Source organism: Haematobia irritans, chromosome 5 (assembly GCF_050003625.1).
Source record: "Haematobia irritans isolate KBUSLIRL chromosome 5, ASM5000362v1, whole genome shotgun sequence".
In the NCBI taxonomy this organism is placed as follows: domain Eukaryota; kingdom Metazoa; phylum Arthropoda; class Insecta; order Diptera; family Muscidae; genus Haematobia; species Haematobia irritans.
Genome location: NC_134401.1, coordinates 66394853 through 66420077, shown reverse-complemented (window position 1 = coordinate 66420077; position 25225 = coordinate 66394853). Strand labels below are relative to the sequence as shown.

The 25225-nt window shown below is 37.3% G+C and overlaps 1 protein-coding gene and 2 long non-coding RNA genes across 5 annotated transcripts in view; 1 reads left to right on the top strand and 2 right to left on the bottom strand.

Moving 5' to 3' along the window:
* The window catches only part of LOC142240984 (uncharacterized), a 69031-nt gene that overhangs the window by 23135 nt on the left and 20671 nt on the right, over window positions 1-25225 (bottom strand). Inside the window, exon 2 of the long non-coding RNA XR_012723449.1 lies at window positions 6795-6999. This is a non-coding gene — a long non-coding RNA (uncharacterized LOC142240984). The remainder of the gene's footprint in view (window positions 1-6794; window positions 7000-25225) is intronic.
* LOC142239428 (uncharacterized) lies at window positions 1348-5580 on the bottom strand. 3 transcript variants are annotated; one of them, XM_075311215.1, is made up of 5 exons: window positions 2767-5580; window positions 2582-2701; window positions 2307-2387; window positions 1911-2242; window positions 1348-1846 (listed from the first exon to the last, which is right to left on the bottom strand). In XM_075311215.1, exon 1 carries the CDS (start codon window positions 3820-3822, stop codon window positions 3082-3084), a length of 741 nt encoding a protein of 246 aa, XP_075167330.1. In that variant the 5' UTR covers window positions 3823-5580; the 3' UTR covers window positions 1348-1846; window positions 1911-2242; window positions 2307-2387; window positions 2582-2701; window positions 2767-3081. The 3 variants fall into 3 exon arrangements, with proteins under 3 accessions (XP_075167330.1, XP_075167328.1, XP_075167329.1); XM_075311213.1 differs by having other exon boundaries at window positions 2307-2701; window positions 2767-2918; window positions 3047-5580; XM_075311214.1 differs by having other exon boundaries at window positions 2307-2701; window positions 2767-5206; window positions 5423-5580.
* Window positions 4626-6228, top strand: LOC142239429 (uncharacterized). Its single transcript, XR_012723027.1, has 2 exons — window positions 4626-4695; window positions 5696-6228. It is a non-coding gene; the product is annotated as an uncharacterized LOC142239429 (long non-coding RNA).

The window sequence follows — 25225 nt, the reverse complement described above, 5'->3', positions numbered from 1 at the left end:
CTTCCTGCGACACCGCAAAGGAAGGTAAATTCCCGTATATAGATTGGAGCACTATAGCCATAGTTTCCAACAAACCCGACGCGTTGAGTGGAGATCCGATTTTCAAATTACACATTTTACTCGATTTGGCCGAAATTGCGCTATTTACCCCCGAAATTGTAACATTAGTCGCGTGAACCGGTAGTTTTACCCGATTTCGAAATCGTTCCGTCAGAAACGAAGATTCTGAAGCGGGGTCAATTAAAGCACGTACCGGATATGAAACCCCATCGTGCATGATATTCATCATCGCAGTACCCAAAAGCACGGCCCTATTTTGCGTCGTATGAAATGCCTGGCGAGGTAGGCACGCCGACGAGGTAGAAGGTTGCGGCAGATCAACCGAAGGCGTAGTTCTCGGTTGAAAACTAGCCGTTGAACTCGACAATGTGTTGGTCGAACCCGTCGCCGAAGTCCCGCTTTTAGACGGCGTAGAATCACGATGCAATAGTGAATGATGTCTCGAATTACATTTCGCACACGAATATTGTCTTGGACAATCCTTCATCTCATGACCTTTCGTTAAGCAATTCAAGCACAACCGGTTACGTTTTACCACTATGTAACGTTCCGATACTGAGAGTTTACCAAATTTAACGCAAGCCGAAAGTCTATGATTATGTTTAGGACAAATAACGCACTTAGATTCCGACGAAGCACGCGACGATTTAGAAGAAGACGCATTGGTAAAATGCGCTTTTACAACGTACGTACACATTAACGTACGAACCCTTTCGGACAAAAAAGCGTCTAAATCCGCCCACGACGAAAGGGCTGATTTGTCCCTAACACCCTGCTCGCAAAGAGTCTGTGTAAGCCGCGGCAAACGTTGAAGGCAAAGAAAAACGAGTATCTGGTCCCAATTATCGGTCGAAACTTCGTACGTATTCAACGCCGAAAGACAGCCATTGATTCCACATTGGATCGATTTCAAACCCGCACTCGTCTCTACCGATACTGCCGAAATTGCAAAGAGAGACTTCCCAATAAACACAAACGTTTGAAAAATACTAAAATTCAATAATTTTTCAAACAGTTTTTCAAAGGATTAGGGTAATATTCAAGTTGAGAAATTGTTGAGAAAATCGCGTTCTCAACAAAAAACAGACATTACCCTCAAAAGTAAAATTCAACACAATAGCAATAATATCTCAATTGTAATCCTCAAATTGAAATGCATCGCTACTCAATAATTTCTCAAACAGTTTTCAATGTGAGAAAAATAAAAAGTTACCATTGTTGCGAATACTTTCAAACCACAATTTGTATGAAAGTCAATCCTAGTTCTAACTGAAATTCAATACTAAATTTCTAGGGATTTTGTAAATTTTATTATTTTTTTCGTTAACAAATATAATAATCTTAAAAATAACACTAATAATATATAAAAATAATAATATAATACCAATCAAAATGTAATTATCTTATTAAACGTATTAATAAATAAAACTATGAATACAACTTTAAATATCTTAAACATTTTTACATGTATAATTCCATTTCCTCCATAATGTTGGTGTCATTAATATGCTGGCAATTTGAAATAATTACTATCGAGGAACTTGCTGGCTTGTGTGTTAGAATAGATTCCAGCAAGAGGAAATCACAAAATATCAAACTGATGACGGGATGTAAATTGATGTAATGCACATTTTCATCCAGAAGTTCTTGATATAGGAATTGTTGCACTTTGTTTTAATTGGTTGCACTTTGTAAGTTTTCTGAAAACTTTTCTTTGTTGTTCCCTTCATCAGTTTTTCATCGGCCAACATCTTCCAAGAATATACCATCCAATGATTTTAGTTTTCTGCAAAACAATCGAGTTTTGTGATTTCCATTATGTTTTCATTTCACTTTTTATTTTGACTTACCAATTTGTATTTCTTCCAACTGACCACGTACTTCGTGATTTCCTCAAGAACGTTGGTGTTACAAAATTGTTGTTATTAAAATACTGGCAATTTTCAGGAACTTGATGGCCAGATAATTGGAATAAATTTCCAGCAATTTCAATTCACAAAATAACAAATTAAACCGATGATGCACATTTTCATCCAGAAGTTCTTGATATAGGAATTGTTGCACTTTGTTTTAATTGGTTGCACTTTGTAAGTTTTCTGAAAACTTTTCTTTGTTGTTTCCTTCATCGGTTTTTCATCGGCCAACATCTTCCAAGAATATACCATTCAATGATTTTAGTTTTCTGCAAAACAATCGAGTTTTGTGATTTCCATTATGTTTTCATTTCACTTTTTATTTTGACTTACCAATTTGTATTTCTTCCAACTGACCACGTACTTCGTGATTTACAAAATTGTTGTTATTAAAATACTGGCAATTTTCAGGAACTTGATGACCAGATAATTGGAATAAATTTCCAGCAATTTCAATTCACAAAATAACAAATTAAACCGATGATGCGATATAAATTAAACTATATCACATCGATAGTTTAATTTATATCGCATCATCGGTTTAATTTGTTATTTTGTGAATTGCGAATTATCATCCAGTAGTTGTTGATATGGAAAAGCATAAATACCAAGTTTTTTTGGTTGCACTTTGATTTATGGAAACTTTCTCTTCTCCATAAGCCACTACCATTTTTCATCGGCCAGCCTCTTAATGTGTCCAAGAATCAGCATCCAAATATTTTAGTTGTCTGCAAAGAGATTTGAGTTTAGTGACTTCCTTAAAGTTTTCATTTCGTGTTTTAGTTTTACTTACCAATTATTATAAGCAATTTCAATTGATTATTAAAAAACTTCCACATTTTTGTATTTCTTCCACGAACTTTGTTGTCCAAAGTAGTATTGAAAACCATGTGGTTTTTTCGTTGCATTTCAGGGTAGTGTTTTGTCAAAGTTTTCTCCAATTATCTTCAACACATTTTCAAAGTTTTCGTCAACATTTTGCCAAATTGGTTGTAATTCGCAAACAATTTGAAGATGAATTGAAGATGAGCTTTTTCAAGTCAAGTTGAATTTATGTTGAAAATGATATTTACCCTCAAACTGAAGAGGTGTTGCATTTGAAAAACGCTCATCCTGTGTTTATTGGGTTGAGCTGATTGTGAACTAGAACCCGCTTATTGTCGTATGCATCGACGAGGGCCTTCCACGCGAGGGCAAAACTTCGATGTGTCAGCGGAAACTTCGAGACAATTTCCCTAGCTTCGCCACTGGTCTTCCGCACAAGATGACACAAACGCTCGACGTCCGTTAATCTTGAATTGTTAACATAAACTGCTTGAAACAAATCCCGGAATGTAGGCCAGTCTAGAAAATTGCCCTCAAATACATCCGTATCGCACGGTGGCAACGCCAAATTGTGAACCATATCACAAAGTGGAGGGCCACTAACGGCCACTTCACCCCTAAACCCGGCGTTGCCATTAGGCAGCGACTGCCCATCCCGATCAGTCGGTATCGAAGAAGTCGCGTTATTAGCCAAAATCGCTTCGGATCCTTGATTCGATTTATGAGACCCGATACTCCGTCTCGATGCTGCATCGGCCGAAGACGCAGACGAAGTGATCGATAATCTACGTGACCGACGAAACTGGCCCAATTTTCGATTTATCGCGGACAAACAATTCATATAAGCCTGATGGGACGCGTCATATTTCCCGTCCACCGATTCAATATCGCTCGTTTGCGTTGTTCCGGCACCCTGTAAACTAGCCACGCATTTCTCAAAGCAATCCTGAACCTTTGTCCACAACTTCCCCAATTCCTCACTTCGAATCTCGAGGCTATAGACGTCTACCTCCTCATCTTTCATGACATTAATAATGGGTGTCGAATTTAATAAGAGCGTCCGAAACGCGAATAAAGCGATCAAAGGGAGAGACAGACATTCTAACTTTACGTTCAACTACCAAATTGAAGAATGTAACCAAATACGAAATTACAATATAGCCAAGAAGCAACGGCCAATAAAATTACCAAACTCAGACAAGGTTCCGTTCAATAAAAATAGCAAAATACGCAAAAGTAACTCAAATTCCGACCAAAACGAAAAAACACAATTTTCACTATCAAAATAAATCAATCCGTATCAAATATCAAAACGCACTTTATCTCGAGTTATAAAGATTAATTCGAGTCCACAACTCGCGAAAATCCGACAAAAGATCAAACGTTCCCAGAAACCGAAAATACTGAATGTAGGGTGCACAAAATATTACCCCCGAACGCTTGACACAAGAAAAATTATAATATAATAATAAACAAAGGTATAAATAAATCAATAATAATAAATACCTGTCAAATAAATATTCAAAATTTACCAAATATTTCAATGATCGAATAATTTCTCTCAGTGCGAGAGCGTAAAAGTTTCAAAATATACCGAGTATTAATTCAAGCCCCGACTTCAATCGGGAAATATTCGAACCTTTGAATTCAACTTGAATTCTAATGTGGGTATTACACGTAGTGTATAGCCCCCTTAAGAATTCAAATGACGATCGATAACCGATAACACGATAGTACGAGAAGTGCCCGATTGGTCACTACACTATAGCAATCGACTAAGAGCGCAACACTGATGAGAACAAAACAAAATAAAAGCTTTTGTATGTTCTCAAATATGCAAATGAACGAAATAAAAATAAATTAATGAAATTTCAGCAAAGAAAAACGCGAAAAAGTGGTGAATATACGAAACAAAGAGAGTGATATATGTGTATAGTGAATATTAGTGTACGAAAGTGGTGAAAATATGTACTTTAAGTTATTTCTCTCCGAAATTATTTGCACAGACGTCAAAATGGGAATACAAAAACAAAAAACTTGAATGCGTTTTGCCGTCGGCAAATGAAAATTTACTTAAAAACAATGAAAAACGATATTTTCACGCATATAAAGGCAAATAAACCACTTTAAATCAAAAAACACTAATATTCACTGATATCACTGAACTTTTACACCACTTCTAGGAATATTTATAATAAAAACCGATCGCGTAGCGTTGTAAAACAACCTTTTTTTTCTTTAAATGGACGGACGACCACTATATTTGTTGTTGCACCGACCGCGAACTCACTTTATAAGGGAAAATGCACTACACTTGCCTTATAAAACGATGAAATAGATGTTGAGGATGATGAACTGATTGGTTTGAGTTTAAGGTGAAATTGATGACCAGGTCAGGTGGACTGTGTCTAAAACAAAAACCAAGAAAAACACCGGTTAAACCAATTCTTCCACTCCGAAGTCCAATTATCCGGTACGAATGGATCAAAATGTTCGCCGATTGCGAAAGATATGCAAATATAAAGAAAAATAAAAACGCGATAGTTAAGTATTTTCAATATATAAACAGAGCAGGTGGTTTTATTCAGGGTGTTTTTAATATAGTTAATGGTAAACAATATTACCTATAATTTCCAACGATATGGATAAATTTTAACCGCACCAATAGGCTTATCGATAGCAAGAAAAATCAATGACAAGAAAAGATGCTCTCAACCAAGATGGTGGAAGGCGGGGGCTTTTGACAAGACAAAATAATGTTCGACTTATGACATTTCTACTCTGGCATGGATGTACCAAAAAGTAGTATACAAATTTTAACGATCACTATTAAACCAAATTAAACTTTATTCTAACTTAAACATTTAATTAAACATAAAATTTAAATCTCTTTGCAGAAAACTAAAATCTTTGGATGCTACATTCTTGCAAACAATAAGAAGCTGATCAATAAAAATGAGTGGCTTATCGACAAGAAAAAGTTTCCAGAAACATTACAAGTGCAACCAATTAAAATTGTTAAAAACAACAAGTTGTTGAAATCAACAACTTCTGGATGGAAATGTGCATCACATCGTCAGTTTAATTCATATGCTATTATCAGTTTAAAATGGATATTTTGTGAATTTCTTCTACTGGAAATCAATTCTAACACGCGGTCCAGTACGTTCCTAATTTCAAATTGCCCGCATGTTAATAAATTTTAATGCTGTTTTATGACACCAAAAGGAAGGAAATCGAATTATCAATGCAAAAGTGTTTACTAATAATGTCTAAGATATTTAAAGTTTTGTTGTTTGTTTGTTTTTTTTTTGTTCTTATTTGTTTGATTTGATTATTATTTATCAATTGGTATTGTAGTATATTATGTAGTGTAGTGTATTAGTATATATTTTGATAAAAATGAATAAATTATACAAAATTCATAGAATTTTGGCTTTGACTTTCAATTTGAAGTGGGGATATCATTCATACAAATTTAGGTTGAAAAGTATTTGCAACGATGTTAATTTTGAATTTGACTCGCATCGAAAATTGTTTGACAAATTATTGAGTAGCGATGCATTTCAATTTGAGGATAACACTTGAGATATTATTGCTAATGTGTTGAATTTCACTGTTGAGGGTAATGTCTGTTTTTTGTTGAGAACGCGATTTTCTCAACAATTTCTCAACTTGAATATTACACTAATCCTTTGAAAAAATGTTTGAAAAATTGTTGAAATTTAGCATTTTTCAAACGTTTGTGTTTATTGGGGACGGTTTGACAATGCGAGAATATTCTGGCAGCATCACAATATTCTGGCAACGCCAGAACATTCTTTAACAACGCTAGAAGGATCTACGACCATTAAATTATACATCTGGTGGCTGCCAAACACATATACACTCACATAGATATATGCTTGCATTACTACAACAACAATAGACAATGAGATAAAATGATAATTCTATTCTTCAAAATCTACCAAAACATTGCATTATAGTGAAACTTACCAGACACTCTGTTGGAAAACATTCGACTTTTGGTGTGCTAATTCTTTACATTTTGCAACACTTAATTTTTCCAGTTTTTCAATAAAAAAAACTGTACAATCTTTCGCACAATAAATGTCCTATTAGCAGGCGATAGAATCTGTTTGATGTCGTATGTTGCAATTACATGTCGGCCATCTGCTGTCGCATTCAATATATCTCGAACCTGATAAAAAATACATTTTTCAACAATCACAATAAATTCAAAGCAGAATTTGATACAGATATATTTAATTCATGTTAAAAATCAGTAAATTGATTCTAGTTACCGTATTATAACTTGAAAAGGCGATATATTTCGCATCAGAATTGGAAAAATTTTGATTCTTATTAATATCATTTGTATCTACAACTCAAAGAAATTTGTTAGTAGGGACAGCAGAAAAGTCTGCTAAAACAGCAGAAAGTCTGCTGAAAAAGGGACAGCAGTCAGTGTTTGCTGAAATAGCAAACATTTCCTGCTATTTTTTAAGCTCGATTACACTAAAACATGTTTTATTTTGGCTAAAACAAATAAAAATGTCAACTTAGGAGCTATCCTAACATAATTAACACAATACGTTATGAATATCTATAGTATTTGACCAAAAATCTGAATATTTACCGAATTGAGGCATAACAGCAAACAAAATGTTTGCTGATCGTATTTAGGAGCTTGTAAGTATATTACAGTGCAGAAGTATACCAAAAACTACTTTTGGTTCTTAAATATGCTTTGGGAAAAAATTTATAACCTAAAAATTTTATAAATTGTAGTTCATTAGGCTCTGAAGTACAAAAATATAACAGCAGACATTGACTGCTGTTTTTAGCAGACTTTTTTCTATGAGTGTAGTGAATATTGGGGTTTGACTAAATTGTGTGATTTTGACTGAGTTTTTCTTTCGCATTGTAATAGATTTGACTTTGAATTAAAAACTATCTTCATCTCTCCATCACTGTGGAACTCGAGGCACTCAATGTCAATATATTCGGCTTTGACTGTCATGGCTTAAGAGAAAAAACTGCAAAAAATTGTTTAATAGTAATGATGTATAGCAGAAAGTAAGAGGTTGTTTACATTTAGATAAAATATTTTTTAAATGAAATATTTTTTGCTCGCACCAATTTTTTCCATTTTTTAAAGTGTGTGGCCATGTTGGAGGTCCATCAAAATGATCTATTTCGAGTAGATCATGAATACAGTTTTCCGAATTTTGAATTTCATAAGAAAGATAGTGGGAACTCCATGTATAGACTTCTTTCTGAACTTTCAGATAAATACTCCTGGTTTCTAACACAACTACTTCTAGAAGTAAATATAAGTCTATTGTTTCGTTTTCATCTGATTTTTTGTATTGGCCTGATTTGTATTGGTATCCACAATCACAAATTTCATTTAATATCTTTGGATTCTTTTTATTTGCATCGAAGTGAAGGCAACAGAAATCTTTGTCAGTATTCTTTCTTTCATGTAATTCATTGTATTTGAAGTCTTCGTTTTTGCTTTTGATCATTTGATTAGCAAATTTAAGGCTACTTTTTTAGCTATAGAGAATAAAATATTTTTTCTGCTCTTCGTGCATTTTGCATAGTCTTTCAACTCCTTCGTATCTGAAGCACCAGTACTCTTTCAATGGACCGAAATATTTCATTACCCTAGGGTAATGAGTTAGTATATGATATTTTGGTCTCAGATGGTCATTAAAAATTCGAATATACTCTTTGTTGTGGGTCTCAATTAATTGCTTCAATTCTTCTAAATTATAGGGTTTAAAAGAAGAACGATGGCAAATATCCAAAATTTGCAAACATATAAGAAAGAAAAGCCAAACTTCATCGCCGGGTGCAACTATTTCGCCAATTATGAAAAGCAGGCAATGTAAAAAGTTTCACATTTCTCTAGCAGATGTATCAAGTCTTCGACGTTCTAAATGTTCTTTGAAAGTGTAATTATTATCATAGGAGAATATGTTTTTTATTTCATTCAATTCGTTTAGACTCAAAACTTTCTCTCTGATAAAGTAATTCAATATCCCTGCCAGCATTTCAATGTTCCATTTCATCGTCATCGCTACCACAGACTCGTAAGTGACACTGCAACAATCGGCAACTGTGATAGTATTTTGCCATCACTATTGGTACAAGAGCCATTTTATTTTTTGTGAAACACCAAGCGCAACTGGCTTATTATAATTTATTTCAATGAAAACGAAAATAAAGTGCTGAAAACATAGTTATTACGCTTACAATTGTCAAAAGTAAATTGGTGAACAATTTTTGACTCTCCAAATGGAATAAAGTGATAGTTTTTCAAATATTTTTCCAGACACGCTGCCTCCATTGGGAATAAAAGTATTGGCTGATAGACGCTACAACATTTAACTTACAACTTGTAACTCAACATCAATCTCTTATTAATGCATAAAAATGTGTTAAATGTGATGTGATAGCCGTATAAATGTTATATTTATGAGAATTTATAAATTTTTCATAAAATTAATAAACATCTAAACAATCGTGTTTTACTTGAGCACAATGATTCTTTTACAACTATCTTAAAATGCACTTTGTCTGACTGTTTGAAGGGGCTCTTATTGGCGTCCTTCTAAATGAATCCAGAAGGGCTCCTAATAATTGCACTCATGCGATACTTTTTTGTAGTAACTTGGCGTGGTACAACTTCTCAATAGTGACGGCGCCTTTCCGAGGAGTTTTGGATATCGTATACGACTGTTTTCGACGTAGTGGGGATTCTCTGAAGCGCCCCCAAATTCAAAAAATGTTGGCAGGGATATGACAGGGTGTTCTATCCAGAACATCTATCAGTGCAAGTCGCACCAGAGTCACCATGATATGCGAATTTTGTAGTTGTCAAAATATGAGTTGGCAACTAAAGTTTTTTTTTATATTTATCATTTAAACATAAAACGATCGCTTAATATGCACTACAACTAGTCTTTAATTTCAAGTAAGACTAACTAGTAATTTATTTAGGTTAAATTATAAGTTAAGTGCAGCTTAGATTAGTTTGTTTAATCTATTTGCTGGGTGAAACGCTGCTTCAAATCATTCGGCTTGAATCGTCCCAATCGACGCAGTATTTGTTTGTCATCTAAGAGATTTGGGATTTCCTCATTTTTATGGGAAATAAGTCTTTTTTCGTGGGATTTTGCTAGAAGAGTTATTTCGTCTCTCACTGAATTTATTTTGAGGTCTCGGTGTAAATCCGTATTTCGTATGTACCATGGCGCTTTGACTACATTCCTCAATACTTTATTTTGGAATGTTTGAATAATATTAATAGTCTCGTCTTTGGCACAGCCCCAGAATTGACTTCCATATGTCCACACTGGCTTTAGTACTTGCTTGTAAATCATTAATTTGTTCTGAGTGGAGAGTCTAGAATTTCTACCCATAAGCCAATTTAATTGCCGATACTTTATATCAAGGTGTTTCCTTTTCAACTTTACGTGTGGTTTCCATTTCAATTTGGCGTCTAAAGTCATTCCAAGATATTTTGCCGAGTTTGCAACTGGTACTTGATTACCATTTATGAAAATAGGTTTATAATCTATATTATTGTAAGTGAAGTCTACATGGATTGATTTAGAGTGGTTTAATTTTAGCCCCCATTTCCTTGTCCAGTTTTCAATCTTTGTAACAGTATGTTGAAGTTTCCTTGTTGATATTGATGTATCTGTGCCTTTTGACAAGATAACTGTATCATCTGCGAAGGTTCCGAGTACACTATGCTCGTCATTCGGTAGATCATATGTGTAAAGAAGATATAGAATAGGTCCTAGTATGCTGCCTTGTGGTACTCCTGAAGATATTCGGTATAAGTCAGAGAATTCTCCACTGTTCTTAATCCGAAAATATCTATCAGTTAAATATGATTTCATAAGTTTACAAATATCGTCTGGGAGAATGGTATTTATTTTCCTTATTAGAGATGTATGCACTACTCCATCAAAAGCTTTTGAGATATCTAAAAATATTGCTGAGCATACTTCCTTCTGTTCAAAGGCATTCTCTATTACTTGCGTAATTCTATGTATTTGTTCGATAGTCGAATGACCTTTACGAAAACCAAATTGATGATTTGGAATTAAATTTCTCTTTTCGATTTCTTTGTCTAGTCTGTTGCAGATAATTTTTTCGAATAATTTCCCAATGGCAGGTAGGAGGGATATAGGCCGATAAGAACTTACATCATACGGATCTTTGCCATCTTTGTGGATCATTAGAACTTCAGCCACTTTCCAATAAATTGGGACATGTTTAAGTCGAATAGCTGAGTTGAAGATTTTACATAATTTTGCTATACCTTTGACCGGTAGTTGCTTCAAGATTTCATTATTTATTAGATCAAATCCTTGTGATTTGTTATTTTTTAGATTTTTTACAAATATCGTCTGGGAGAATGGTATTTATTTTCCTTATTAGAGATGTATGCACTACTCCATCAAAAGCTTTTGAGATATCTAAAAATATACCTGATATACCTTTGACCGGTAGTTGCTTCAAGATTTCATTATTTATTAGATCAAATCCTTGTGATTTGTTATTTTTTAGATTCTTTTTATCTCTTGAACTATTTCTTTTGGAGATACGGAAGATATTGGAGTTTTATCTGTGTTTTGTATAATTTGTATAGGTTCGTTTAAATTAGTGGAAAATATTTCCTGAAGATATTTGGCAAAAACCTTCGCTTTTTCTTCATCAGACTTCGCCCAATTACTTACGCCGTCTTTAATAGGACACTTCATTGTCAATGGTCGGTTGAACTGTTTAGCTGCTTTCCAGAAAGAAAAATCTGTCTTGCTGTCATAAGTAAGTCCATCTATGTATCGATGAAAATTATCATTATTTATTTTGCGTGTTTCTCTTCTTATATTTTGTGTTACTCTATTTAGTAGATTTTTGTCTTGAGGAGACCTGCTATGTTGCCATCTTTTTCTAATTTTACGCTTTTCTTTTACCATTTTTCTAATATACAACGGGTACGAGTGTGCATGATTTTGTATACTAGTTTTTGGAGTGCTTTCCCATCCAGCATTTTGAATTATTCTTGTGAAGAGCGAAACTTCATTTTCTAGATCCTCTGCCGTTGAGATTATAGAAAACGAATCAATGTTTCATGATACCAAGAGTTTGAAGTACTCCACTAAACTAACTAAAGTAATACTCGGAAAGGAACACATCTCAAGTGAATGTCAAATACAGAAAAGAAGAAGAAACGAACATGGATAAATGGTAAAAAGTAAATAAACAAATACTAATTTGTTTGGATTTTGCGTTAATGTTGGTATTAAGTTCAAGTTTAGCCGCTAAATTCGTCGTTTTTTCACGATTATTTTCCTTAAATCCATTTTAAGGAATACAAACTTTGTGAAAATTTGCTTTGGGTTATTCTATGTATAATTTTATGCCCTTTTTGGTGATTTAGTTTTCACTTTAGCGGCTAAACTCGAACTTAGTACTCATCTTTACTCTCGTGGAATGTGTAATAGTCGAAGGAGACGTTCCGACCCCTGGGTCGATCTAGCAGTGTCTGTGAACAAAATTTGTAATCAAAGACGAGGTCGCAATTTTAATCCAATCCATCCAAAAAGTTTCACCAATCATGCTGGGGGCAATATTATGGTCTGGGTGTCATTTTCTGGACAAGTTATTGACCAGAGTCTTCAAAAACATTTATCTCATATAATTTGCAATCGATTCCAGGCCATATTTGTTTGGTGTCGTTACAGCCCTTGCAATTCTCCCATCGAACATTTGCCATCATAACAGCCTTCTCACGCAGCATGAGCTTGCAGGTAGCCAGAGGCATACCAACAGATTCTAGTTCCCCTGGAATATGTAAGGTAGTCCCTAGCCTTGCCAACTCATCCGCTTCGCAGTTCCCCGGTATGTTCCTATGGCCAGGCACCCATATTAGGTGAATATTGAACTGCTCAGCCATCTCATTGAGAGATTTGCGGCAGTCGATGGCCGTTTTCGAGTTGAGGAACACAGAGTCCAAGGATTTTATTGCAGGTTGACTGTCTGAGTATATATTAATGCCCACATTTTTTGGAACATTACTTCTCAGCCAATTCGCCACCTCTCTTATTGCTAATATTTCAGCCTAAAAACACTACAGTGATTAGGTAATCTTTTCGCTATTCGAAGTTCCAGATCATTAGAATATACTCCGAACCCCACTTGTCCATCCAATTTGGAGCCATCAGTGTAGAAATCTATATATTCTTTATTCCCCGGGGTCTGTGTGCACCACGCCTCACTGTTGGGGATTAGAGTCTCAAACTTTTTGTCGAAAAGTGGACTCGCCAAAGTGTAATCCACTACGTTAGGCACATCTGGCATTATTTTGAGGACAGAACTGTGACCGTAACGTTTTTCCGACCACAGCGATAGTTCGCGCAACCGCACAGCCGTTGTTGCAGCTGACTGTTTGGCCAAAATGTCTAAGGGCAATAGATGCAGCATGACATTAAGGGAATTTGTTCCTGTCTTGCTGAATGCGCCTGAAATACATAAACACGCCATACGCTGAACTTTATCTAAACAAGTCGGTTTCTGAAGTGCCGGCCACCAGACTACAACACCATATAGCATTATAGGTCTAACCACTGCCGTGTATAGCCAATGCACAATTTTTGGTTTTAGTCCCCACTTTTTTCCTATTGCCTTTTTGCACGAGTACAAAGCTACAGTTGCCTTTCTCGCCCTTTCTTCAATATTAAGCTTAAAGTTCAGCTTCCTGTCCAAAATAACGCCAAGGTATTTTGCACAATCACCAAAGGGACTTTCAATACCCCCTAAGGAAATAGGCCTAACCGTAGGAGTTTTGCGATCTTTGCAGTACATGACTAATTCTGTCTTTGCAGGATTTGCCCCAAGACCATTGTCTTTCGCCCATTTCTCGGTCATCCGGAGGGCCCTCTGAATAAAATCTCTGATTGTGGATGGGAATTTTCCCCTGACTGCCAGAGCCACATCATCTGCGTATGCTACCACTTTTATCCTTTCTTTTTCTAGAGTAACCAGAAGGCTATTTATAGCAACATTCCAAAGAAGAGGTGATAGAACTCCTCCTTGGGGAGTGCCTCTGTTCATTAGCAGTTCGTCTAACAGCCTGAGTATACATGGATCAACATTCAGAGTTGTCAGTCCATTTAATATCGAGCTCGGATGGACATTATTGAACGCCCCTTCGATGTCTAGAAACGCCACGATTGTGTACTCTTTGACAGATAGTGAGCTTTCAATAAAGCTGACTAGTTCATGTAGTGCGGTCTCAGTAGACCTGCCCTTCGAGTATGCATGCTGTCGTTTCGAGAACAAACTTGAAACGATGCTAGTTCTAAGATAAATATCTATCATCCTCTCCAGAGTCTTAAGTAGGAATGAAGATAAGCTGATTGGTCGGAAATCCTTCACCCTCGAGTGAGAGGCTTTTCCGGCTTTAGGTATGAAAACGACTTTTGTTTCCCTCCACTTTCCTGGGATATATGATAAGTTGATACATCCTTTATATATCACCGACAACCAGGGGATAATTTTGTCAGTTACAGCTTGTAACTCCGCCGGAGTAATTCCATCAGGTCCGGGGGATTTGAATGGTCCAAAGCTATTTAGCGCCCATCTTATTCTATTTTCCGATACAATTTCCTCGACAGGAAACGACCGTGGCACCGCCAGTACATGGTTCAACCGTCTGATTTCCAGGAAAATGTGTGTCCAATAGTACCTCCAGCGTCTCCTCACTGGACGTTGTCCAATTGCCCTCCGATGTTTTAATGAAACCTGGAGCGGAGTTGGTGGATGCTAGAACCTTCCGTAGTCTGGAAGCCTCGGACGTATTCTCAATCCTGCTGCAGTAATCATTCCAAGAGTTATGCTGAGCCTTTCTCAGTTTTCGCTTGTATCCTCCCAGATTCTTCTTGTAAGCGTCCCAGTCCCCAGGGGCTCTGGTGGACTTTGCCTTGTTAAAGAGCTTCCTGCAGGATTTCCTCATATTACTTAATTCGGTAGACCACCATGGTGGTCGATGTTTCCCCCTTGGCTTTCCTCTAGGGCATGTAGCTTTCAGTGAGATGTTGGTGGCCTTAGTAATCCGCTCCACTGCGTGTTCGATATCTTGCACTTTTATCATATTTGTCTCTGTTATTTCCGGTATCATCATATTGAACGATTCCCTATACCTATTCCAGTCAGCTTTCCTAACATTTGGCGGAAATATGGTCTTGGTGATATGAACATCAAATTTTAAACTGATGTAGCGATGATCTGAGAAACTGTGTTCACTTAAAACCTGCCACTCAGATATCATTTCATTCAGTTCTTGCGAGGCCAAGGTGATGTCCAAAACCTCTTGCCTGTTTTTAGTGACAAAGGTTGGGGCATCCCCCTTGTTGCAAACTACCAGATTAGTACGCAAAATAAACTCTATTAGCGACTCTCCCCTTGCATTAGTATCACTACTTCCCCATATACTATGATGCGCATTCGCATCGCATCCCATTATGAGTTTCGTCTTTGTTTTCAGGGACTCCTCAACTAAAGTCTTAACGGCACATGGAGGCATCTCCCTGTCATGTCCCATATAGACCGAAGATACCCAATATTTGCGTTTGGCTATTTCTAAATTGGCAACGACAGTGTCTGCATTGCACATTGAAGGAAGCAGAAACAGGTTAAGCTCGTTTTTAGCAATTATACAGGCTCGAATTACATCATTACCAGTATACTGCAATAGTTTGAACCCCGGAGTACTTAATTCACATATTTTGTTTCTATAAACATATGGTTCTTGAATAAGAACTATGTCTATGTCCCCTTTCATCAGGAGAACTTTTAAGGCAGCACATGCAGCCTTACAATGATGAAGATTTATCTGGAGGATCCGTAGGACCATCGAGATTTTCAACAACCGTCACATCAGCCGCTTCAATCGAGTCATCAAGAATGTCCTCTTCAGAGATATCGGTGACTCTCGCAATAACCATAGGTTCAACTTTGGTGAGTTCTGAGGCAGTAGAAGCCTCCTCACGCATACGGTATCTATCCATGTCTTCAACTTTGGTATCTCCCTCGACTTCGCAAGAGGATCCGCTTACTTCTGATTCAGACAGAGGCTTGTCCATTTCTGAATCCTTTAGCTGATCGTTTTTATACACCTTCATTTGGATATAATGAAAGCCATAACATACACGTCCCTGAGACTTTGCTAGATGTGGCAAAGACTGAGTGTTCAATATAAACACTGCATGCCGTCTTGGCCCATCCACTTCATCCAAACGGCCAACCTTCCAATCAGCTGTTGGAAGATCTGGATTGCATTGTTTCAGTCTATTTAAAATAGATTCAGGGTCAGGAGTGTTTGCAGGTATCCACGCATGTGGTCTTGGTCTAGCCGGTATATCTTTCTTCTCGACTAACTCTAGAGCAGCACCTTCCCAAACTTCACCAATTAGTATCAGAGCAGCTTTAAAACATTCTATAGACCTCTGGTCCTCAAATGCGACTAGCTTAAATCGTCCTTGATACCAACCAGCCTCTTGGTGTCGAGGATCTGGGCCGGGAAACTTTTCCAGCACCTGTGAGTAGACGCCAGACAAAGCATTCTCAATTTCCCCCCATTTTTGCTTTGGAACCATACCGTCCAATGCTCCTTTATTTATGATAGCCATCACAAGGCTGTCTTTAGCAACTGAGGCAAACGATCGTTGATCCCTTTTGGAGGATGGCAGCTCATCCGGTGATCGTTGCCTTTTTCCAGCCTCAAGAATTCCTTGAGCCCATTTTAAGGAATCGCTTTGTTTAGCCGACAACGTGCTTGGGTCGACTGAACCTAATTTCTTTAGGATAACCAAAGCATTTCTGCGTTCCTTGAATCTCTTTCGTGAGGGATTACCTCCTTTTGATGCCGTTACCTTGGAAAAGGTTCGACTTGTCAAATTGTCGCCACCTGTCGACCCGTCTACAGGTCGACTAATTGGGCCTAACTCTTGGTCATTGCTCAAATTTATAACTCCAGTCGATACCCGTCCACTGGGCCCTGAAGTTAGCAACCCAGTGGATGTCTTTGAATTTCTCTGCATGGTGGCCTAATATCCCACCACACTTGAAATTCGTAGTAGGTACTTATTACGATGATTTTATCCGCTATTAAAAAAACACGTCCGTTCCGTTCGACGGTTGAATAATAAAAAAGCGGTGGATTATCCCACCTCAATAATGCTGATGACATTTCTGAGGGTTTCGAAGCTTCTCTAAGTGGTTTCACTGCAATGTGGAACACCGTTCGGACTCGGAGGAGGTCCCTTGTCATTGAGCTTAACATGGAATCGGGAAGCACTCAGTGATAAGAGAGAAGTTCACCAATGTGGTATCACAATGGACTGAATAGTCTAAGTGAGCCTGATACATCGGGCTGCCATCTAACCTAACCTAACCATGCCAAAATTGGTCGATATCGGTCCATAACTATATATAGCCCCCATATAAACCGATCTCCAGATTTGACCTCCGGAAGCTCTTGGAGGAGCAAAATTCATCCGATTCCTTTGAAATTTGGTACATTGCGTTAGTATATGGCCGCTAACAGCCATGCAAAAATTGGTCCATATCGGTCTTTAGTTATATATAGCCGATGGCCAATCACACAACATTTGGTCCATATCGCCAAATATAATCTATCAAAACTTTATTTCCATAGAAAAATTTGTCAAAATTTTATTTCCATAGAAAGTTTTGTCGAAATTTTATTGCTTTAAAAAATTTTCTCAAAATTTTATTTCTATAGGAAAATATCTCAAAATTTTATTTCTATAGAAATTTTTCTCAAAATTTTATTTTATTATTTTGTAAAAAAAATGTTTATGGAAGATTTTGTCAAAATTTTATTTCTATAGAAAATTTTTATCAAAAAAGAAATAAAGTTTGTCAAAATTTTATTTCTATAGAAAATTTTGTCAAAATTTTATCTCTATAGAAAATTTGTCAAACTAAATTATATACGTATTAAGTCGGCCTTTTTGTTTAATATATACCCCATATGGACTAACTTACAATTTAGAAGATGAGGTTAATGCCTTGCCAACGGCCGCAACCCATGTAATTATATAGTGGATGACAGTCTTTACTGAAGTTTCTATGCAATCCATGGTGGAGGGTACATAAGATTCGGCCTGGCCGAACTTACGGCCGTATATACTTGTTAATTTTCTTTGGATGAAATATGTTTAACTCTTTTAAATTTGTTTGCCATGTTTCTTCCATTATATTAGCATTTTATTTATTATACATATTTCTTTATATCCATATTTGTACTTAATAAATACATACATACATATGTTCTCGCATTGCTATAATTATACCACCATTTTCATGAAGATTGATTTTGACAGCTGGGGGCCAAGTGTTGCCAATCAAAATCGAAATTTGAACTGATAACTTTTTGCGTTTTCTTTTAGCACTGGTTATCAGTGCAAAAAGAAAACAGCCCTCATTATTGATTTCGAAGTCACCTGTGTATAAAAAAAATGGTATTACAATCTTGTCAGAAAAATGCTTCGATTTCCAAGATTCGCCATCCATATAGCTACTAATGTCACTTTTCGTCGATAAGCTGAGTACTATGTTCAGTTTTCAAGCTGAAAACCATCTTATTTTCACGGTTACTTTTTTTAATCAATTAATTTCGAAATATTAAATTGTTCGCAATCAATACATTGGACCTTTTCCATCCATTATTTGAAGAGACTTGATAAAAATGTTATCGTCTTCATATATATTTTTGCACTTTTAATTTAGTGTTTTCGAGATAGACACATAGTGTCTTTGGCAATAATGCTCAGGATGGGTCCCTGAGTCCGTCCGTCTGTCTGTGAACACATTTTTGTGATCAAAGTCTAGGTCGCAATTTAAGTCCAATCGCCTTCAAATTTGGCACATGTTCCTAATTTGGGTCAGAATAGCACCCTATTGATTTTGGAAGAAATCGGTTCAGATTTATATATATATATATATATATATATATATATATATATATATATATATATATATATATATATATATATATATATATATATATATATATATATATATATATATATATATATATATATATATATATATATATATATATATATATATATATATATATATATATATATATATATATATATATATATATATATATATATATATATATATATATATATATATATATATATATATATATATAGAAGTTTCCTTAAAATTGCTTCAGATTTAAATGTTTCCCATATTTATACCCTGCGCCACACTGTGGAGCAGGGTATTATAAGTTAGTGCATATGTTTGTAACACACAGAAGGTGACGAGGTAGACATATGGTGTCTTTGGCAATAATGCTGAGGGTGGTTCCCTGAGTCGATATAACCAAAGTCTAGGACGCAATATAAGTCCAATCGCCTTCAAATTTGGCACGTGTTCCTTTTTTGGGTCAGAATAGAACTCTATTGATTTTTTCCCGATATGCACTTATATGGCCCCAGAAGCCAGAGTTTTGGCCCAATTTGGTTGAAATTTTGCACTAGGAATACAATTAGTAGTATAGTCATTTGTGCCAAATTTGATTGAAATCGGTTCAGATTTAGATATAGCTCCCATATATATCTTTCCCATATATCTAATATGTTCCTAGAAGCCTGAGTTTTATCCCGATTAGCTTGAAATTTTACACAAGGAGTACAATTAGTAGTATAGTCATATGTGCCAAATTTGATTGAAATCGGTTCAGATTTAGATATAGCTCCCATATACATCTTTCGCCCGATATGGACTATTATCGTCCTAAAAGCCAGAGTTTTAGTTCAATTTGGTTCAAATTTTTCACACGAAGTACAATTCGTAGTATAGTCATGTGTGCCAAATTTGATTGAAATCGGTCCAGATTTAGATATAGCTCCCATATATATCTTTCGCCCGATATGGACTAATATGTTCCTAGAAGCCAGAGTTTTGGCCCAATTTGGTTGAAATTTTGCACTAGGAGCACAATTAGTAGTGTAGTTAATTGTACTCAATTTGATTGAAATCGGTTCAGATTTAGATATAGCTCCCATATATATCTTTCGCCCGATATGGACTAATATGGTCCTAGAAGCCAGTGTTTTGGCCCAATTTGGTTGAAATTTTGCACTAGGACTACAATTAGCAGAATAGTCAAGTGTGCCAAATTTGATAGAAATCGGTTCAGATTTACCCGGCCCAAATTTGATTGAAATCGGTTCAGATTTACCCGGCCCGATTTACACTCATATGACAACAGAGACCAATTTTTTACTCCGATTCAGTTGAAATTTTGCACAGGGAGTATAAATGGCATTGTAGCTGTGCGTGCCAAATTTGGTTGGAATCGGTTCAGATTTAGATATAGCTCCCATATATATGTTTTTCTGATTTTGACAAAAATGGTCAAAATACCAACATTTTCCTTGTAAAATCGCCTCTGCTTAGTCGAAAAGTTGTAAAAATGACTCTAATTTTCCTAAACTATATATTGTTACGTTTTTATATTTAGGCGTTTTTAATTGCCCGACAATTAAAATACTGTTCGTTTCAATAACGTTAATCTACAATTTATTTATTATGACTTCACTTTACAATTCGTTCACACTGATGTTATTCGTTTGACGCTTTCATTAAGACTGACTCGTTAGCAGCATGCGAGCGCTTTTATATATGACGGTCTGGCAATACGAGAACATTCTGGCAGCACTACAATATTCTGGCAACGCCAGAACATTCTTTGACAACGCTAGAAGTATCTACGACCATTAAGTTATTCATCTGGTGGCTGCCAAACACATATACACTCACATAGATATATGCTCGCATTACTACAACAACAATAACAATAGACAATGAAATGAAATGAAATGAGAATGCAAAATAACAAAGCAAAGGGGTTGTTATTCTATGAGAGAGTAAGAACTAACATTTCGATATGAAAATAAGCAAACAAAAGAACATATTCTCTATTCAACCGTCGAACGGAACGGACGTGTTTTTCAATAGCGGATAAACTCATCGTAATAGGTACCTACTAAGAATTTCAAGTGTGGTGGGATATTAAGCCACCCTGCAGCGAAATTCCAAGTCATCCACTGGGTTGCTAACTTCAGGGCCCAGTGGACGGGTATCGACTGGAGTTATAAATCTGGGCAATGACCAAGAGTTAGGCCCAATTAGTCGACCTGTAGACGGGTCGACAGGTAGCGACAGTATGACAAGTCGAACTTTTTCTAAGGTAACGACATCAAAAGGAGGTAATCCTTCACGAAAGAGATTCAAGGAACGCAGAAATGCTTTGTTTATCCTAAAGAAGTTAGGATCAGTCGACCCAAGCACGCTGTCGGCTAAACAAAGCGATTCCTTAAAATGGGCTCAAGGAATTCTTGAAACTGGAAAAACGGAACGATCGCCGGATGAGCTGCCATCCTCCAAAAGGGATCAAAGATCGTTTGCCTCAGTTGCTAAAGACAGCCTTGTGAAGGCTATCATTAATAAAGGAGCATTGGACGGTATGGTATGTTTTAAAGCTGCTCTGATACTAATTGGTGAAGTTTGGGAAGGAGTTGCTCTAGAGTTAGTCGAGAAGAAAGACATACCGGCTAGACCTAGAGCACATGCGTGGATACCTGCAAATCCTTCTGACCCTGAATCTATTTTAAATAGACTGAAACGATGCAATCCAGATCTTCCAACAGCTGATTGGAAGGTTGGCCGTTTGGATGAAGTGGATGGACCAAGACGGCATGCAGTGTTTATATTGAACACTCAGTCTTTGCCACATCTAGCAAAGTCCCAGGGCCGTGTATGTTATGGCTTTCATTATATCCAAATGAAGGTATATAAAAACGATCAGCTAAAGGATTCAGAAATGGACAAGCCTCGGTCTGAATCAGAAGTAAGTGGATCCTCTTGCGAAGTCGAGGGAGATACCAAAGTTGAAGACATTGATAGACACCGTATGCGAGAGGAGTTTTCTATTGCCTCAGAACTCACCAAAGTTGAACCTATGGTTATTGCGAGAGTCACCGAGATCTCTGACGAGAACATTCATGATGACTCGATTGAAGCGGCTGATGTGACGGTTGTTGAAAATCTCGATGGTCCTACGGATCCTCCAGATAAATCTTCATCATTGTAAGGCTGCATGTGCTGCCTTAAAAGTTCTCCTGATGAAAGGGGACATAGATATAGTTCTTATTCAAGAACCATATGTTTATAGAAACCAAATATGTGAATTAAGTACTCCGGGGTTCAAACTATTGCAGTATACTGGTAATGATGTAGGTTAGGTTAGGTTATGTGGCAGCCCGATGTATCAGGCTCACTTAGACTATTCAGTCCATTGTGATACCACAGTGGTGAACTTCTCTCTTATCACTGAGTGCTGCCCGATTCCATGTTAAACTCAATGACAAGGGACCTCCTTTTTATAGCCGAGTCCGAACGGCGTTCCACATTCTAGTGAAACCACTTAGAGAAGCTTTGAAACCCTCAGAAATGTCACCAGCATTACTGAGGTGGGATAATCCACCGCTGAAAAACTTTTTGGTGTTCGGTCGTAGCAGGAATCGAACCCACGACCTTGTGTATGCAAGGCGGGCATGCTAACCATTGCACCACGGTGGCTCCACGGTGGTAATGATGTAAATCGAGCCTGTATAATTGCTAAAAACGAGCTCAACTTGTTTCTGCTTCCTTCAATGTGCAATGCAGACACTGTCGTTGCCAGTTTAGAAATAGCCAAATGCAAATATTGGGTATCTTCGGTCTACATGGGACATGACAGGGAGATGCCCCCATATGCCGTTAAGACCTTAGTGGAGGAGTCACTGAAAACAAAGACGAAACTCATTATGGGATGCGATGCGAATACACATCATAGTATATGGAGAAGTAGTGATACTAATGCAAGGGGAGAGTCGCTAATAGAGTTTATTTTGCGTACTAATCTGGTAGTTTGCAACAAGGGGGATGCCCCAACCTTTGTCACTAAAAACAGGCAAGAGGTTTTGGACATCACCTTGGCCTCGCAAGAACTGAATGAAATGATATCTGAGTGGCAGGTTTTAAGTGAACACAGTTTCTCAGATCATCGCTACATCAGTTTAAAATTTGATGTTCATATCACCAAGACCATATTTCCGCCAAATGTTAGGAAAGCTGACTGGAATAGGTATAGGGAATCGTTCAATATGATGATACCGGAAATAACAGAGACAAATATGATAAAAGTGCAAGATATCGAACACGCAGTGGAGCGGATTACTAAGGCCACCAACATCTCACTGAAAGCTACATGCCCTAGAGGAAAGCCAAGGGGGAAACATCGACCACCATGGTGGTCTACCGAATTAAGTAATATGAGGAAATCCTGCAGGAAGCTCTTTAACAAGGCAAAGTCCACCAGAGCCCCTGGGGACTGGGACGCTTACAAGAAGAATCTGGGAGGATACAAGCGAAAACTGAGAAAGGCTCAGCATAACTCTTGGAATGATTACTGCAGCAGGATTGAGAATACGTCCGAGGCTTCCAGACTACGGAAGGTTCTAGCATCCACCAACTCCGCTCCAGGTTTCATTAAAACATCGGAGGGCAATTGGACAACGTCCAGTGAGGAGACGCTGGAGGTACTATTGGACACACATTTTCCTGGAAATCAGACGGTTGAACCATGTACTGGCGGTGCCACGGTCGTTTCCTGTCGAGGAAATTGTATCGGAAACTAGAATAAGATGGGCGCTAAATAGCTTTGGACCATTCAAATCCCCCGGACCTGATGGAATTACTCCGGCGGAGTTACAAGCTGTAACTGGCAAAATTATCCCCTGGTTGTCGGTGATATATAAAGGATGTATCAACTTATCATATATCCCAGGAAAGTGGAGGGAAACAAAAGTCGTTTTCATACCTAAAGCGGGAAAAGCCTCTCACTCGAGGGCGAAGGATTTCCGACCAATCAGCTTATCCTCATTCCTACTTAAGACTCTGGAGAGGATGATAGATATTTATCTTAGAACAAGCATTGATTCAAGTTTGTTCTCGAAACGACAGCATGCATACTCGAAGGGCAGGTCTACTGAGACCGCACTACATGAACTAGTTAGCTTTATTGAAAGCTCACTATCTGTCAAAGAATACACAATCGTGGCGTTTCTAGACATCGAAGGGGCGTTCAATAATGTCCATCCGAGCTCGATATTAAATGGACTGACAACTCTGAATGTTGATCCATGTATACTCAGGCTGTTAGACGAACTGCTAATGAAGAGACGTATTTCAGCCACACTAGGACAAGCAAACATACAAAGGTATGTGAACAGAGGCACTCCCCAAGGAGGAGTTCTATCACCTCTTCTTTGGAATGTTGCTATAAATTCTGGTTACTCTAGAAAAAGAAAGGATAAAAGTGGTAGCATACGCAGATGATGTGGCTCTGGCAGTCAGGGAAAAATTCCCATCCACAATCAGAGATATTATTCAGAGGGCCCTCCGGATGACTGAGAAATGGGCGAAAGACAATGGTCTTGGGGTAAATCCTGCAAAGACAGAATTAGTCATGTACTGCAAAGATCGCAAAACTCCTACGGTTAGGCCTATTTCCTTAGGGGGTATTGAAATTCCCTTTGGTGATTGTGCAAAATACCTTGGCGTTATTTTGGACAGGAAGCTGAACTTTAAGCTTAATATTGAAAAAAGGGCGAGAAAGGCAACTGTAGCTTTGTACTCGTGCAAAAAGGCAATAGGAAAAAAGTGGGGACTAAAACCAAAAATTGTGCATTGGCTATACACGGCAGTGGTTAGACCTATAATGCTATATGGTGTTGTAGTCTGGTGGCCGGCACTTCAGAAACCGACTTGTTTAGATAAAGTTCAGCGTATGGCGTGTTTGTGTATTTCAGGCGCATTCAGCAAGACAGGAACAAATTCCCTTAATGTCATGCTGCATCTATTGCCCTTAGACATTTTGGCCAAACAGTCAGCTGCAACAACGGCTGTGCGGTTGCGCGAACTATCGCTGTGGTCGGAAAAAGGTTACGGTCACAGTTCTGTCCTCCAAATAATGCCAGATGTGCCTATCGTAGTGGATTACACTTTGGCGAGTCCACTTTTCGACAAAAAGTTTGAGACTCTAATCCCCAACAGTGAGGCGTGGTGCACAGAGACCCCGGGGAATAAAGAATATATAGATTTCTACACTGATGGCTCCAAATTGGATGGACAAGTGGGGTTCGGAGTATATTCTAATGATCTGGAACTTCGAATAGCGAAAAGATTACCTAATCACTGTAGTGTTTTTCAGGCTGAAATATTAGCAATAAGAGAGGTGGCGAATTGGCTGA

Excerpts from the sequence above, each read along its gene's own strand:
- LOC142239428 (XM_075311215.1), bottom strand. The coding sequence starts at position 3,822 with ATGAAAGATGAGGAGGTAGACGTCTATAGCCTCGAGATTCGAAGTGAG.